Source organism: Rhineura floridana, chromosome 8 (genome assembly GCF_030035675.1).
Source record: "Rhineura floridana isolate rRhiFlo1 chromosome 8, rRhiFlo1.hap2, whole genome shotgun sequence".
NCBI classification, from domain to species: domain Eukaryota; kingdom Metazoa; phylum Chordata; class Lepidosauria; order Squamata; family Rhineuridae; genus Rhineura; species Rhineura floridana.
Window position 1 is genome coordinate 55,882,129 of NC_084487.1, and position 14,871 is coordinate 55,896,999.

The window sequence follows — 14,871 nt, forward strand, 5'->3', positions numbered from 1 at the left end:
CAAAAGGTTAGTTAAACTCTGTATGTAGACATTCATAGCGCTATCCTATGCACATTTTCTCAGAATATATCCAGTATATTGAATTAAACTTACTCCCAAATAAGTGTATATAGGATTGCAGCTTCAAGAAATGTGAAGTCATATTTCATTAATTATGTTGGCATGTTTTTGCAGCAACACATGATTAGCAAGGAAGTTACAATAAATTTTTATTTTTTGGAAGTGTTATTTCCTAAACCTCCACACATCTCTAGTTAGATACTGTTCTTAATGTTGGTTTTCTTGAGAACCTTTTGGAGTGGTAATAACACCATAAAGTATGGCAATCAGAATCACTTTTTATTAGAAAGAAAAGGTGGTTCAAGTATTCTTTAAATGTATGGTGTGAAGCAACCTTTAGTAAGAAAATTCACTTGAACCCTGTCACGTTCTGTATCAGACTGCAGGATTTTAACTGAATCAACTGCTTTAATCAGAAATTTGCTGCTGAACAAAAATATCACTTTTATTTTCATGAGTGTTAGCAATATTCTTCAATTGTAAATTAGCTTGCTTTTAAGCAAACCATCCTTTTATGTCATTTTGTGCCAATGGCAGCTTCTGTCCTTGGGCAGTTAGCAGCTGGGGAAGGGGGAGGATTGTCAGATCTCCCCCCCCCACACACATGATCTTCCTGTAAGAGCAATGTACTACCACATGATCACAGAAGAGTATCATAACTTAAAAGTGCAGTGGAAAGTCACATAAAATCAGAATGGATGAAAGGCCCCATTGTATGACTGGACAACATCCTTTTCCTGTGTGTTATTTTCAGCTTCAGCTAGCTGAGGAAATACAAATTAATATTAGATTGCCCCCCCCCTTTGTGGTGACATTATAATCCCTGTTTTAGAATCCCTTGGGTTTTTTATTGTTATTAAATCTGTAGAAAAGGATTTTCCACCCACCTTAGATAGGGAAATGATTCCATCCTCTCTCACATTGAAAGCTTTGAGAGTAAAGAGTATGTGGGAATTCAACAGAGAAAATAGGTTCAAGTGGATTTTTAGTGTTGTACTAGAGAACTGGAGCAAACTGGCAGAATTCTAGATGAGCAGATAATTATATGGCAAAACTGTTCCTAGACTGTACCATTTCAGGTTGGAGGTGGTTGACTACACAAATGAATGTTTCTGTGTATTAAAAACCAAAACACAAATTCCACGCACACAGAAAGCAGAGTGTGCATAGGCAAAAGCATAGCAGTTTTTTTTAGCCTAGTCTTCTCCTTGATATATTAATTTTTCAGTTTGTACAACCATGGTGGGGATTAGAGGTAGGAGTTTTGAGAATTCAGTCATGCAGTTTTTAATTTCTTAATGTTATGACCAGTTGGATGTTCGACCTGTTCTGGATGAGGTTACACTCCCCCTGAAGGAGCAGGTGCGTAGCTTGGGAGTCCTTTTGGACCCGTCCTTGTCACTTGAGGCACAGGTGGCCTCGGTGGCACGGAGTGCTTTTTACCAACTTAGGCTGGTGGCCCAGCTACGCCCGTATCTGGACAGGGAACATCTTACCTCAGTTATCCATGCTCTGGTAACCTCAAGATTGGACTACTGCAACGCACTATACGTGGGGCTGCCCTTGAAGACGGTTCGGAAACTGCAGCTTGTGCAGAATGCAGCGGCCAGATTAATAACCGGGACCAAGCGGTCGGAACATGTGACACCAATTCTGGCCGGCTTGCACTGGCTGCCTATACGTTTCCGGGCCCAATTCAAGGTGCTGGTTTTGACCTATATAGCCTTACATGGCATGGGCCCACAATACCTGGTGGATCGTCTCTCCCGATATGAACCCACCCATGCACTACGCTCAACATCGAAGGCCCTCCTCTGGGTGCCTACTCAGAAAGACGCCCGGAAGGCGACTACAAGAAAGAGGGCCTTCTCGGTAGTGGCCCCCGAACTATGGAACACCCTTCCTGACGAGGTACGCCTGGCGCCTACTTTACTATCCTTTCGGCGCCAGGTGAAAAGCTTCCTCTTTGCCCAGGCATTTTAATATTTTAATATTTTAGTATTGTAGTATCTGTATTATTGTTGTATATGTCAGTTACATGTTTCATCTGTTTGTTTAATTGTTGATTTGATGATTATGTGGTTTTAAAATTGAAATGTAAATTTATATTTTTATTGTTGTACACCGCCCAGAGAGCTTTGCTATGGGCGGTATAAAAATTGAATTAAATAAATAAAATAAATGTATTTATTCATTTATCATCATGCAGTTTCTTGCAGTGTCAACTGATAAAGTTCAGGAACAGTTTTTGCCATACTAGGTTTTGCGCCATTTGTCCAAAGAACCTCTTAGTGGAATTCAGGGCCATTGTTAACTGCATCTGAGCCAAGGTCCAGGTGTTTAACTAAACAGAGCCCATCATCGGAGTGCGGCTCAGTAATTTTGAAGATTAGGTTCCCAGAGAGGAGATCAGAGAATGAGTTAAGGATGTATTCTTAACTGAGAGGGATGGATGCCAAGTTAGGTACACATCAAGGCAAGAATAGCATAGCATTAGTACCATGTAAAAAATGTCCAAAGCAATGGCAAGACACCAAAAGCTAACAAAAGCCCTGTAGTGTTCAGACCTGGTTCCTTAGTGCTTTTACTGTTTCCAGTACTGTGACCAACAGGGTACAATGAGAATTATTTAGACATGCCTGTGCATGAGTTCTTCCTCTATCCTCTGTGCACAAAAAAGTTTGAAGGGCTGATACTTATGCTTTGTTTGATAAGAAATGAATAAAATTGTGTGTGTGTGATGGGGTGGATGTGACGCCCTTCCCTGGCTCTCCTTGTCAGGTTCCTACCTGCTCGTGGTTACTTCCTGTCACTAGGCACCACCAGGGACTGCACCAGTCCGGACTGTCCTTTTTTATGGTTTCTCTCCCCGCTCTAGCATAGACCTCACCAGATCCCCCTGCTAGGCATCACCACCAGTCACGTCCTATAACCCGTATTCCCAGAGACTCTGCCTGAGTCTCTCTATCAGGTTACCTCTGTGACTGCGTGCTTAAGCTGTCCCAATCCCTTTGTATCAATGCAGATAATCCTGGTTTGCTCTGAATACTTGTGGTGTTATTCTCTTCACCGCTGCCACCATTTGTTACCCTTCAGCCTTGGTATTTACCTTACCCTCCCTTCTGGTCTGTGGAACCCCAGCCAAGGATCAGGCCTTTGGTAAACCAAATATATTTATTAAATAACAGAGATAACAAGATTACTTTATAAAGGCACTTAAGCATATGGTTTCATCTATTCCTGAGGTACTGGTCTTAGTATTAATCCGAACTCCACACTCTCCCCACATCCACCAACTCTCCACCCAATCTCCTCTCAAAAACCCACCAAAACAACCCACTCGCGTTCACCGTCCACCCAGATTTAACTGTCATCCTTCCATTTATACCGTCAGCCATTCCTAACACTCAGCCAATCATCCAGCATTCTACTGCCCATTCACTCCCCCCTCCTTTTTCATTCCACTTACCATGTATCTCCTAACAAACAGCACTTACCATATATACACTAATACATGAACATCACAGTGGAAACCAGGCGTTTCAAGTCCAGCATGGCCAATGGATTCTCTGTAGTACTTCCATATTATATTTTTGACTACAGTAGGGCCCCACTCATACAGCGGGTTACGTTCCAAACCCCTGCTGAAAAGCGAAAACCACCGTAAAGCGGAACTCATTGAATAGAATGGCACATGATGTCTGAAAACCACTGTAAAAGCAGAACAAGCGTCATATGAGTGGGGCTTTAGTCTAATAGTGTCTAATTGAGACCGCTGCATTAGCGAATCCCTGTAAAGCGAATCGCCGTAAAGCAGGTCCCTACTGTATTTTGATAGCCACGTGGGGATCAGAAAATAGGCTAGCATGAAATAAAGATCCTTCATCATTCTTACGTAGAATCATTGTCATGTAACTATTGTACAGACTAATGTTAAGGAGCTGATATCTCACTGGGACTGAATGGTATGCACAACACGCTGAATGTGCTTCAAACCATAGTTTAAAAACCTAGTTAATAAACTGGCATTAAACCACAGTTCTCTCTTTCATACGTAACAGGGAACTGTAGTAAGCTAAGCTAGGATTGGTATGCTGACGAAGGGAGGCAGAGAGCTTGTAGTCCCCATGCTTGTTCTCAGATACTAAATTATGGTATAGCAAGTTAGGAAAGGTAAATAACTGCCCCAATGTGCATGTTTTGATCCCTTGCTTTGGGAGGTGTCCTGACTTTCCCATAATACTTATAATTGGATACACCTTTAATCACAGCCTACAGCATGGGACCTGCTTACAGCCCATGTTTATATTTTGCATCTGTTTCTTCCTTTTCAAAGAAGAAGGGGGAGAAAACTATGATAGTTTCATTTGCCATAGGGTTGGCTGGGGCTCAGTTGAGGACCACAGTCTACCAGGTGAAGAGTAGTTGTTACAAGATTAAATAAGAACATAAGAACATAAGAAGAGCCTGCTGGATCAGGCCAGTGGCCCATCTAGTCCAGCATCCTGTTCTCACAGTGGCCAACCAGGTGCCTGGGGGAAGCCCGCAAGCAGGACCCGAGTGCAAGAACACTCTCCCCTCCTGAGGCTTCCGGCAACTGGTTTTCAGAAGCATGCTGCCTCTGACTAGGGTGGCAGAGCACAGCCATCATGGCTAGTAGCCATTGATAGCCCTGTCCTCCATGAATTTGTCTAATCTTCTTTTAAAGCCATCCAAGCTGGTGGCCATTACTGCATCTTGTGGGAGCAAATTCCATAGTTTAACTATGCGCTGAGTAAAGAAGTACTTCCTTTTGTCTGTCCTGAATCTTCCAACATTCAGCTTCTTTGAATGTCCACGAGTTCTAGTATTATGAGAGAGGGAGAAGAACTTTTCTCTATCCACTTTCTCAAGGCCATGCATAATTTTATACACTTCTATCATGTCTCCTCTGACCCGCCTTTTCTCTAAACTAAAAAGCCCCAAATGCTGCAACCTTTCCTCGTAAGGGATACAGCCCAAGCTATTTTGACACCCCAGATGGCTACTCTGTGATATTTGACAGGCACACACCCTAGAAGAGTTGATGGATGATGCTGGAGTACAACTTGCAGATTGCACGCATTCTCTGCTACATTGCTGCTGATCCAGGTTGTGGTCTGCCTTGCTGATGGGGCACTTTTTTCTTAAGTGACCACTTAGGTTGTGTGCACAGTTATAAAGATTAATTTGTGGGGATTAAGTGTATAATTAGCTGTAGTATGTTGGGTTGTCTTTTTAAGCTAGTATTTAGTATAAAGCTTTTGACTCTTGCTAATCTATCCTTATATGTTTACGATATCTTCATTTGTCCTAAGTGAACTTATTCTTGTAGTAATTTATGTAGACTTGCATGGTCTTGGAGTTTTCTTAGCATGAATATATTTTGGCAAGTACTTGGAGATGACAGAAAGTAACCTGGAGAAAAGGCATAGTTTGGAAGGTACTTAGGAGTAAAAAGGATGGTCTAGAGCTAAATACAATCAGGGAAAGTCTCCTTTCAACCTCCAGATTTCTTATTGCATGCCACACAGGTGAAAGCATACAAAGTTTTGCATGTTTTGGGGCAGTTTATTTCTTTTTGTATATGACATTAAGGGTTTTTTTTCAGATTGTAACAAATGATGATTGAGTCCACATATGGCTTGAATGCGCATGTTGGGAATTTTGTGTTATTTGAGAATCTTTCTTCTGAAATAAAAGGAACAAAATGTGTGTGTAGGCAAAGGTTTACCCCACACACACACTCCCCCAGTGCTGGGATTCCAATCTGGATCAGGGTCCCCATGTAGGCTATTTGGTTTTCACTTGAATGTGGGATTTTTCTTTCATAAAAAAGTGCATAGACCTGGGTGTTAACTTGAATATTGTTAAACTAGCTGCTTATTCCAGTGTAAACTGCAAAGAAGCACTAACTTCCCAAAATCAGAGCATCCAGTTTGATCATTCCTTTGTGCAGATGTTGGTACCATAAACCATAAATGCTGGCCTTTTTTTCCTTAAAGGGGCATTTTTGTGCATGTTAAGCCTCTTCTGTATGCATTACTGCAGGGCTGGGGAACCTTTTTTCAGTCTGCAGGCCACATTCCCTTCTGGGGAAGGGAGGGCCTTATGGGGGCCACACTTCTGTGATGGGTGGGGCTAGAGGCAAAGTGGTCAGAACAACAGATGTAAGTTTTGCCTTTGTACCATAAGTTACTTTCTCTACACAGTCTTGCACATCTCTCTGTCTTCCATCCAAGCAAGCAAGCAAGAGGCATTATCAGAGTTCAAGGTCACAGTCCAGGCCAAGCACAAACACTCACGGATGGTGCAAAGCTGAACCAGTGAGGGGTGTGGCCTGGGGAGAAGTGCTGTGGCTGGGGAGATGGTATGGTGTGATTCTTGAGGGCCAGATCATATGGCTTAGAGGATTGCATTTGGCCCTGGGCCTATGGTTCCCCACATCTGCATTACTGTGATTACTACAGCGATGTTCCCCAGCTCTGAACTCCTATGACCCAAACACATATTGTTAATTGCAAGTAACCATGCACCTCTAACTAATGCGAGAAGAAATCTTCTGATTTGGGGTTTAACAAGAGAAATATTGCACTGAGCAGTCTTTGCAAAATGTATAGCAACAGTCCCATTTTCAAAAGAGCGCTGCTGAGAGTATTGCTTAAAAACATTTTACTCAGTTTTTTTATTGCTTATTTTTGTTATCTGCCCTGAGCCTAAAGTTGTTAATAAAGCAGAAACTAGTACAATATTCATGCATGGTGATTGAGCTGATAAATTTTCACACAAATGCATATTCTTTAAGTTCAGCAAATAAGAACTCTCACTGTGTTGCGTGTGGCTGAGAGGCAGCTGGCTCACATGATATGACAGGGCATTCTTACTCAAAGAATGGTGCGGTGATTTAGTGGTGACTTTTTTCACATGACTGCTAATGCATAAGTTTTTATTCCAAAAAAAGCTTGTGTGGTAATCCTTAACATGGAAAATGTGGGAGATTAATATTTTCAAGGAGGTTAGTGCAGGATATGTTTGGTTCATTTTGTAACATTAAGAAAGATTTATATAAAATGAAAATATATTGATGACAAACTGGTATGAGGGAAGGGGCTTCAAATAAAGAAAGGAACTTTGGCAAATGAGCTGTTAAACAAGAAATCCAATGGGAGAAGATCAGAATGGTTACAGGTGGGTTCAGCTGCTTCTAGGATTTCTGCACCTCTGTCACTTGTGCAGTAGTGCTGTGGATATGTGTAAGCCATATCTGCTAGATCTTTGTTCTGTAATAAGACTAAGGTGTTGGGTCCTCTCTCTGGGCAAGCCCCTGAGTGCCTCCTGACAGTGGCCAGAGCACTGCTACCTCCCACATCATCATTTTATGGGTCTCTCTAGTTTGTGTCCTGGAGACAAGATTTCAGAACTTGGTTGTTCCTAGAATTGTGAATAACCATTGCTGAAGGTTGGAATGGGACCTATCCTGGAGGTTTGTAAAACTGCCTGCCCCTCAACTGTAGTTTGAAAGTACTGTTCTTTTTGAGTTTCCTTCCACATTGGGCCATAGCTGTAAGAGTGTGGAACTGAGTCTCTTAGTAGAATCGGAAGTCATTTTCAGTTCTTTGGTCTTAATAGGGGCTGCTGAGGCTGTCTCCTTCCAAGATAGGTGAGTGGCTGTGCTGTCACAGTGATTTTGCTGCCCTGGGCTCCTACTGGGAGGAAAGGAGGGATATAAATAAAATAATAAATAAATAAATAATTTTATTTGCTTCAAGGTATTTGAGCCATGACAGACCTAAAGACTGTAAACAGCACCAAATGGGGGATTGCCCTACCCTACCAACTTCAATGTGCCCTCAGTCATCACCCATCTGGAGTATGGTTATAAGGTGGCAGGCAGAAGGTAGACTTGGCTGTCAGCTTCCTCCTCCTGGAGGACAGCTGTAAATAAGTGATAGAACATGTGCTTTACGTGCAGAAGGTCCCAGTTTCATTTTCTGGCATCTCCAGGTTTGGCTGGAAATGTCTGCAATCTGAAACCCCTGGATTGCCGCTGCCAGTTAGTATAGACAATACTAAGTTAGATGGACCACTTCCTATGTTCCTCTCTAAGGACCTCAGTTTTGCCTTGTAGAAATCAGATGGGGAGAAACCTAGAATGAATTGACTCCATTTGTCATTGGCTCTGACTTCACCTACTGTTAGCCTCCCTGCCTTCTGCCCTACAAGTCCCAATGGGCACTTGCCACCATTAGTATCTAGGATGTTGCTCTGATTTTCCAGAACCATTCTATAGCCAGATTTTCTATAGCCTGGGAATGTGAGATGATTCATTAGATTCTAAAATGCCATAGGGCTACATTTGTTTTTTCATAGATAGCTGTACACTATGTAAAACTAGCAAAACGGTGCCTCCTGAAGCAACTGGCGTGACTAAGCTAGTTTGTACCACTTCATTCTTTTTCATAGATTGACTAGCCAATTATTTCTAGTAAATTCATTTTGAACCTGAATTACTATGATGTTGTCATCCTCCAAAAATTTTGATAATCTTCTTACTAAGTTATAATTTAAATTGATTATATGATGGCATTGTAGGAAGAAGCCTCTTCGCAATATCATGGTGGCTTGTCTCAATTGCTATAGTAAGTTGGATTATCTAATGAAAAGTGGCAGCATTTTGTGCTTTAGCAGTACAGGGTCCCCAGACACCATTTTTTTTTAAATGAGACAGCTGTCAAAAGAGTATTAAGGTTTATTATGTTTGCAGGCTTGAGCTGACTTGTAGAATAACTGATGTTTATGTAAAATGTACTGTGTAATAGACATTATCAGTCCAGTCCTATACATGTGCTCCCCAGTATGTCTGATTGGATTCAATGGGCTTCCTTCCAGGTAAATAGATACAGGACTGCAGATTAAATAAATGATATTGATCAACCTTCCCCAGCCTGATGAACTCCAGCTATTTTAGACTACAAGTCCCATCGGTACCAGCTTGCGGAAGACCAGTCTAAATTATGTTTCTGCCTTGAGAAATTATCTTTATCTTTCAGCACCAGTGTGCTTTATGATATAAAAATATGCCCTGAAGCCACTAACAGGAATGGTCTTCATTGCTGTGTCACAGAAAATAAATGAAACCATGCTTGTCCTGAACTGTGACAAAGACAGATTTTGGCATTTTTGGCTTTCAGTTTTAAAAGGCATCCACCAAACTATGTAATTGTAAGGCCCTTAGATGGCCATGACCAGTAATTGTGATACATTCCTTTGGTAAACTTCTCTGTTTGGGTTATGTTATAGAATTTAGGATTGTGTTAACAATGAATTAACTATATTTATTGAAAACTGATCTGTGCCTCAACCAGAAATTTATAGTATGTAACATTATTGTTTCATAGGTCCTCTGTAGAAGTACTTGATGGTTCTGATTTGGTGTTGGAAGATGTTCATTCAGATGATGAGATGATACCAAGAGATGTGAATAGCTCTGATGACGACGATGATACCAATTCTGACTCTAGCAAAGGGGAGCTTGATATACAAGAAAATAAGCAGGTAGAGATTGTGACCCTTGAGCTAAACTAGCCCTCCAAATAGAAAGGCTTCTGTTTGTGGAGAGAACTGGGAATTAGTGGGGGCTACTGCAGGTGTCTGAGAGTGGGGTGGCATTTTTTACTAATCTTCCCTTCCTCATGTACTGCCTGTGATGCTACTCTAGTGGATGTGCCAACACTTCGCAGTAGATTTTTGAGGGGTGAAGGGGAGATTACCTAAAAAACACTGTTCTCTTTCTGTTACTGGGAGCATCCTATTAGCAGAACTTCTACCAGTGGCACTTTAGTTGGGATCAAAGCCAACATGTTTCTCTGGCATTCTACTATTTACCTACATAGTCCATTTCTATACCACCTTTCAATAGTAATATCCCCAGGGTAGCTCACAGCAATAAGAAAAGTACAATAGAAACCAAACAGCACAATAGAAACCAAATAGAAACATCAACCAGAATGATCAAGGGGATGGAGCGACTCCCTTGAGGAAAGGTTGCAGCATTTGGGGCTGTTTAGTTTAGAGAAAAGGCGGGTCAGAGGAGACATGATAGAAGTGTATAAAATTATGCACGGCATTGAGAAAGTGGATAGAGAAAAGTTCTTCTCCCTCTCTCATAATACTAGAACTCGTGGACATTCAAAGAAGCTGAATGTTGGAAGATTCAGGACAGACAAAAGGAAGTACTTTACTCAGCGCATAGTCAAACTATGGAATTTGTTCCCACAAGATGCAGTAATGGCCACCAGCTTCGATGGCTTTAAAAGAAGATTAGACAAATTCATGGGGGACAGGGCTATCAATGGCTACTAGCCGTGATGGCTGTGCTCTGCCACCCTAGTCGGAGGCCGCATGCTTCTGAAAACCAGTTGCCGGAAGCCTCAGGAGGGGAGAGTGTTCTTGCACTCGGGTCCTGCTTGCGGGCTTCCCCCAGGCACCTGGTTGGCCACTGTGAGAACAGGATGCTGGACTAGATGGGCCACTGGCCTGATCCAGCAGGCTCTTATGTTCTTAGCAGTAAAACAATAACAAAATTAAAACAGTAGATGAAATTGGCAGAAGTAAAATCATCAAAAATTTAATGGGACATAATAGCAATTTTCCATGAGATGCATGCTTCTTTTTTGGACTCTGTTCCTCATCATCCCAAAGTCTTCAATGCCTGCAAATAACCACAATCTGAATGTGATGGTCCTGTCTCTTGACATTTGGCTGTTGATTTTGGCAATTCCTATCACCAGAACTTTGTGATACAAAGAGATTTTTAACGTTCTAATAATGTACATGGAACATCCCAGGAAAGTTGCAGTCATTATTTCAAAAGTTCTTATGTTTCATGGGACATGGAACTTAAGACTAATTTTATTTATTTGTCTATTGAATTTGTATCCCTCCCTTTTTCCCAGTGGCACTCAGGGCATTAAACAACAAAAGGTTAAAATAGTACATTTTAAAAAATAAAATAAAAACATATTTGAAATATATTAAAACAATTAACCATTTAGAACACCCAAAAACATTTAAAAGCAATCTCTTATTCTCACAGTTATTCATTTCATGGTTGCCTGGTTGGTATCTCTCAGCCATCAAATGATTGGGTAATCAGGAATGTTCTAAAATTTCTCCTGAAAATCAGTAATGGGAGACAGGTGCACCTCACCTAACTGGCAAATATCTTTCTTCAGCTAGCCTACCATAGATTGAATTCGGCGTCTGAGGATCAAATTTCCTCTAACCACCTGCTTCTTCCATGACAGTTGCAAAAGGTTTTGCAACTTCAGAGAAAATCAAACTCATGTATAAATCGTTAACTAAACTAGTATCTCTCTCTCTTGATCTTGTTGTCTTGTCTTACAAAACTCTGATTAAGAGCAAACTGTTTATTTTAGTTTTCAGTCAAACTTTAAAAACCAAATACTGCATGTTCTCATTACTGAGCCATAATTGAAGAACTTTCAGTTTCCAGTTATGGATCAATAACCTCATCCTGACTGTCCTTTAACAGATAACAGATGCCATTTTTAAGGCAGACTCTTGAGTAGGTAGAAATGGAGGCAACTCACAATTAACTGAACATTAACATCTTATATGGCACTCTTACCTAGTTATAGCCTAAACATGAATGCACTTGCATTCTGAATACTGGAATAGGGAGTACAGAGCAATATATAATAAAGTTGCAGCAGAAAGTTTATGTACAAAACTAGGATTCAGGGCTGTTGCATTTTTAAAAAACACACAAAGCATGTTTGCTTTCTATAAAGTTTAATTTTATTTGCAGATTAAAGCAGCTGGGAAGAAAACAAAGGTTTACCATATTGCTAAAGAAATAATGAGCTCAGAGAAAGTGTAAGTATCAGTGTGAAATAAAAGCTATGCATGTAAGATGTATGGTTTTTCTGTTGCAGTTGAGATAATGTGGTGTTCTTGTTTTTACAATAGGTTTGTAGATGTACTGAAGCTCTTGCACATTGTAAGTATACTTACTGAATTAAGTTAATCATCTAGAAAGTTTGTTTTAGAAAATGTATTAATCTGGGCTTATTAATGTTCATTCTTTAAAATAGCCTATTTAAGCAGCATTTAAAATTAACTACTCCAAAGTCCTGGAATGCTTCCTGATCAACAGAGAAAATGATATTTGAGGTGCATTATTTTTTTCTGTTGAAATGCTGCAAAAAGTTTGGATTGAACATTACAAACGTGCATTGTGCTTAGAATGTGCTGTAGGATATTTCTAGACCTGGAGATGAAAAGGTGGAAGCCCTGAAATTAAGCACAGGCCTGACAGTCAGGAATTCATGTTCATTCCCAGTTTGGTCAGAATGCAGTAGAGCAGGAGGGTGTTCTTTCGTGATTTGTTTTTGCTTTTGACATCTGAAAACCCTTCATTTGTGTGCACACAGGTGAACCTTTGTACACTAAAGGAAATATTCACCTGCTGTAACACAGATCCAATTTGTTCATGGTAGTTTTGAGTTGCCAAGTAGTCTATAGTTCTGGGAAAGAAAATAACTTACCTTGCCAGCTCTGGGGTTGCCATGAAGCTTCATAACACTGTTTATGCAAATGAGGGGAACAAGGACAGTCTCACCTTTTTAATACTGCATTAAAAGGAATTGTTGGCTGTTGCTGTACATTAATGAAAGATGTGCCAACCCTGCCTTCCTGTCACTTTACCTGCATTGCTTTGTGATAGAATGTATAGGCTTGTTTGTATATATATTGAAGAAAGTCCAAACTGCAGGGGGGTGGGCGGGGGAAGAGAGGAAATATGAAAAGTGATACTTGTATTGCTAGGGAGTGTTCATGTTTAACTAGACTGTAAAGGAACACAGTTTTTCTACTGATTGTTTTCAAGTATTACAATAAGTATGTGAGCTTGACGTGCTAGGCAGCCAGGTTTGAACCTGACTTTTCAGGATTTGCTGTTTCTTTGGCAATCAAAGTTCAGAGGCTGAGGACTTCTTGTCAGGTCAGGGCTTTCCAATTTCACAGCAAGTCTCCCATAAGTCAAAAAGAACTGTTTGAACCTCTCCAAATAGGAAGCAAAGATTCCACAATTCGTATATTAATTTTAGGGGTAATTAGGGTTTGTGGAGACTGGCGCAGGTTTTTTTATTGCTGGATTCTGCTTTTGAAGGAGGGAGAGAACTTTGCTGCTCTTTAGCTAGGCTAGTATTAAACATTGAAGAAGGGACATCATATTTCTCTGTTCTCCTTTCCATGCAGAATATGCTGCTTAACTGACTTATACCAAAGTATCTTCCCCTTAATTAAAAAAAAAACACTTTCCTTCCATCCCCCACAAAGCGCCATTTATCTTTCCCATTCTCTTCCTTTTTCTTGCCTCCCTACAAATTGCTATTCATCTTCTTGGACATAACCATGCCTCACTGACAAACCATGGCAAAAATGCTGAGTTTCACAAGCAGCACAGTACATATGTTGTTATAACACTTCGTCATGTATATATAGGCCTGAATGTTTTAAACATATTTGTTATACAATAGAAGCTCATTATAATGCAGGGGTCTGGGGACAAATGACACACCCCTGCATTACAGGGTTTCCACATCATAATGAAAGTTGCATTCTGTAAACAGTATTTTACTTGGGGAACATTGTCATCCCTGTGATATAGCTGAATCAGCAATACAGTGAACCGTGTTACAGCAAGCTTCTACTGTACTTGATATCCAAGCCATAATCTCTCACTCTAGAACAGACCCATTGGCTTGGGTCACATGTATAGCTAAATTATGGTTTGGCATAAATTACTCTTGTGCTTGTGTGCTTCTCCCTCCTCCCTTATCTGTTCTGTGTTAATAGCTCTACGTTTGCAGAGGCCAGTCTGCCATGACATCTGCGTTGGCAAACGCTGGCTTGTGCAGTCCTTCTGAACCAGGATTGTAAACTGGAGTTGAACTGTTGTCTTCAATACTGATTTGGAGGGTTTGTGCAAAGCACAGTGGGGTGATTCAGATGTAAATTCCTGGATGATCAAATCAACCAATTTGTTACAGTCAATAGACCAGGAATAAAATACAATCAATATATAAAGAAATAAAATACAGTTAATAACATACAGTTCTCTCAGATATAAATTGTAGTTTCCATGAAAGCGACTGATTAAAGCAGTGAGCAAAATGGGAGGAAGAAGGGAGCATGTGATCACATGGCTCCTTCCTGTAAATTGAGACATTGACTTTACTAGGATTTCTCTGTGGTAATCGGACTGTGCTCTTTAACCTCACTATCCCTGTTAACAAAGGATTCCTTTGTAAATCACTTTGTGCTAGTTTTTCTACTCACCTGGTAGTTAAAATGTATGACAACAGGCCTTTATCATAAGAAAATAAGAAGAGTCTGCTGGATCATGCCACTGGCCCATCTAGTCCAGCATCCTGTTCTTGCAGTGGCCAACCAGATACCTCTGGGATGCATGCAAGCAGGACCTGAGCATAAGAGCACTCTCCTCTCTTGTGGTTTCCAACAACTGGTATTTGGAAGCATAAAGTGATAGTATATGAATATATGTGTATTATATGTCATCAGATACCTACTTATGATGTAATGTTGTTCATATAATGAGGTTTTTTTTAGTATTTTTTAAAAGATGAAAGGCAGTATCTGATTACACAGCTGCTCCAATACTTCTTGCAAGAGAATACAGAAGTATTTTTTAAAATAGGCAATATATCGAATGGTATCTAACTAGTGTGTAATTCAAGAATACAGCAC

General features: G+C 40.5%; 1 protein-coding gene across 2 annotated transcripts in view; it reads left to right on the forward strand.

Moving 5' to 3' along the window:
- FGD6 (FYVE, RhoGEF and PH domain containing 6) overlaps positions 1-14,871 on the forward strand; it is a 68,660-nt gene that overhangs the window by 21,798 nt on the left and 31,991 nt on the right. For both annotated transcript variants that reach the window (XM_061639538.1, XM_061639539.1), the window contains exons 3-5: positions 9,477-9,633; positions 11,909-11,976; positions 12,070-12,100. In XM_061639538.1, the coding sequence (XP_061495522.1) occupies positions 9,477-9,633; positions 11,909-11,976; positions 12,070-12,100 (256 nt within the window). The remainder of the gene's footprint in view (positions 1-9,476; positions 9,634-11,908; positions 11,977-12,069; positions 12,101-14,871) is intronic.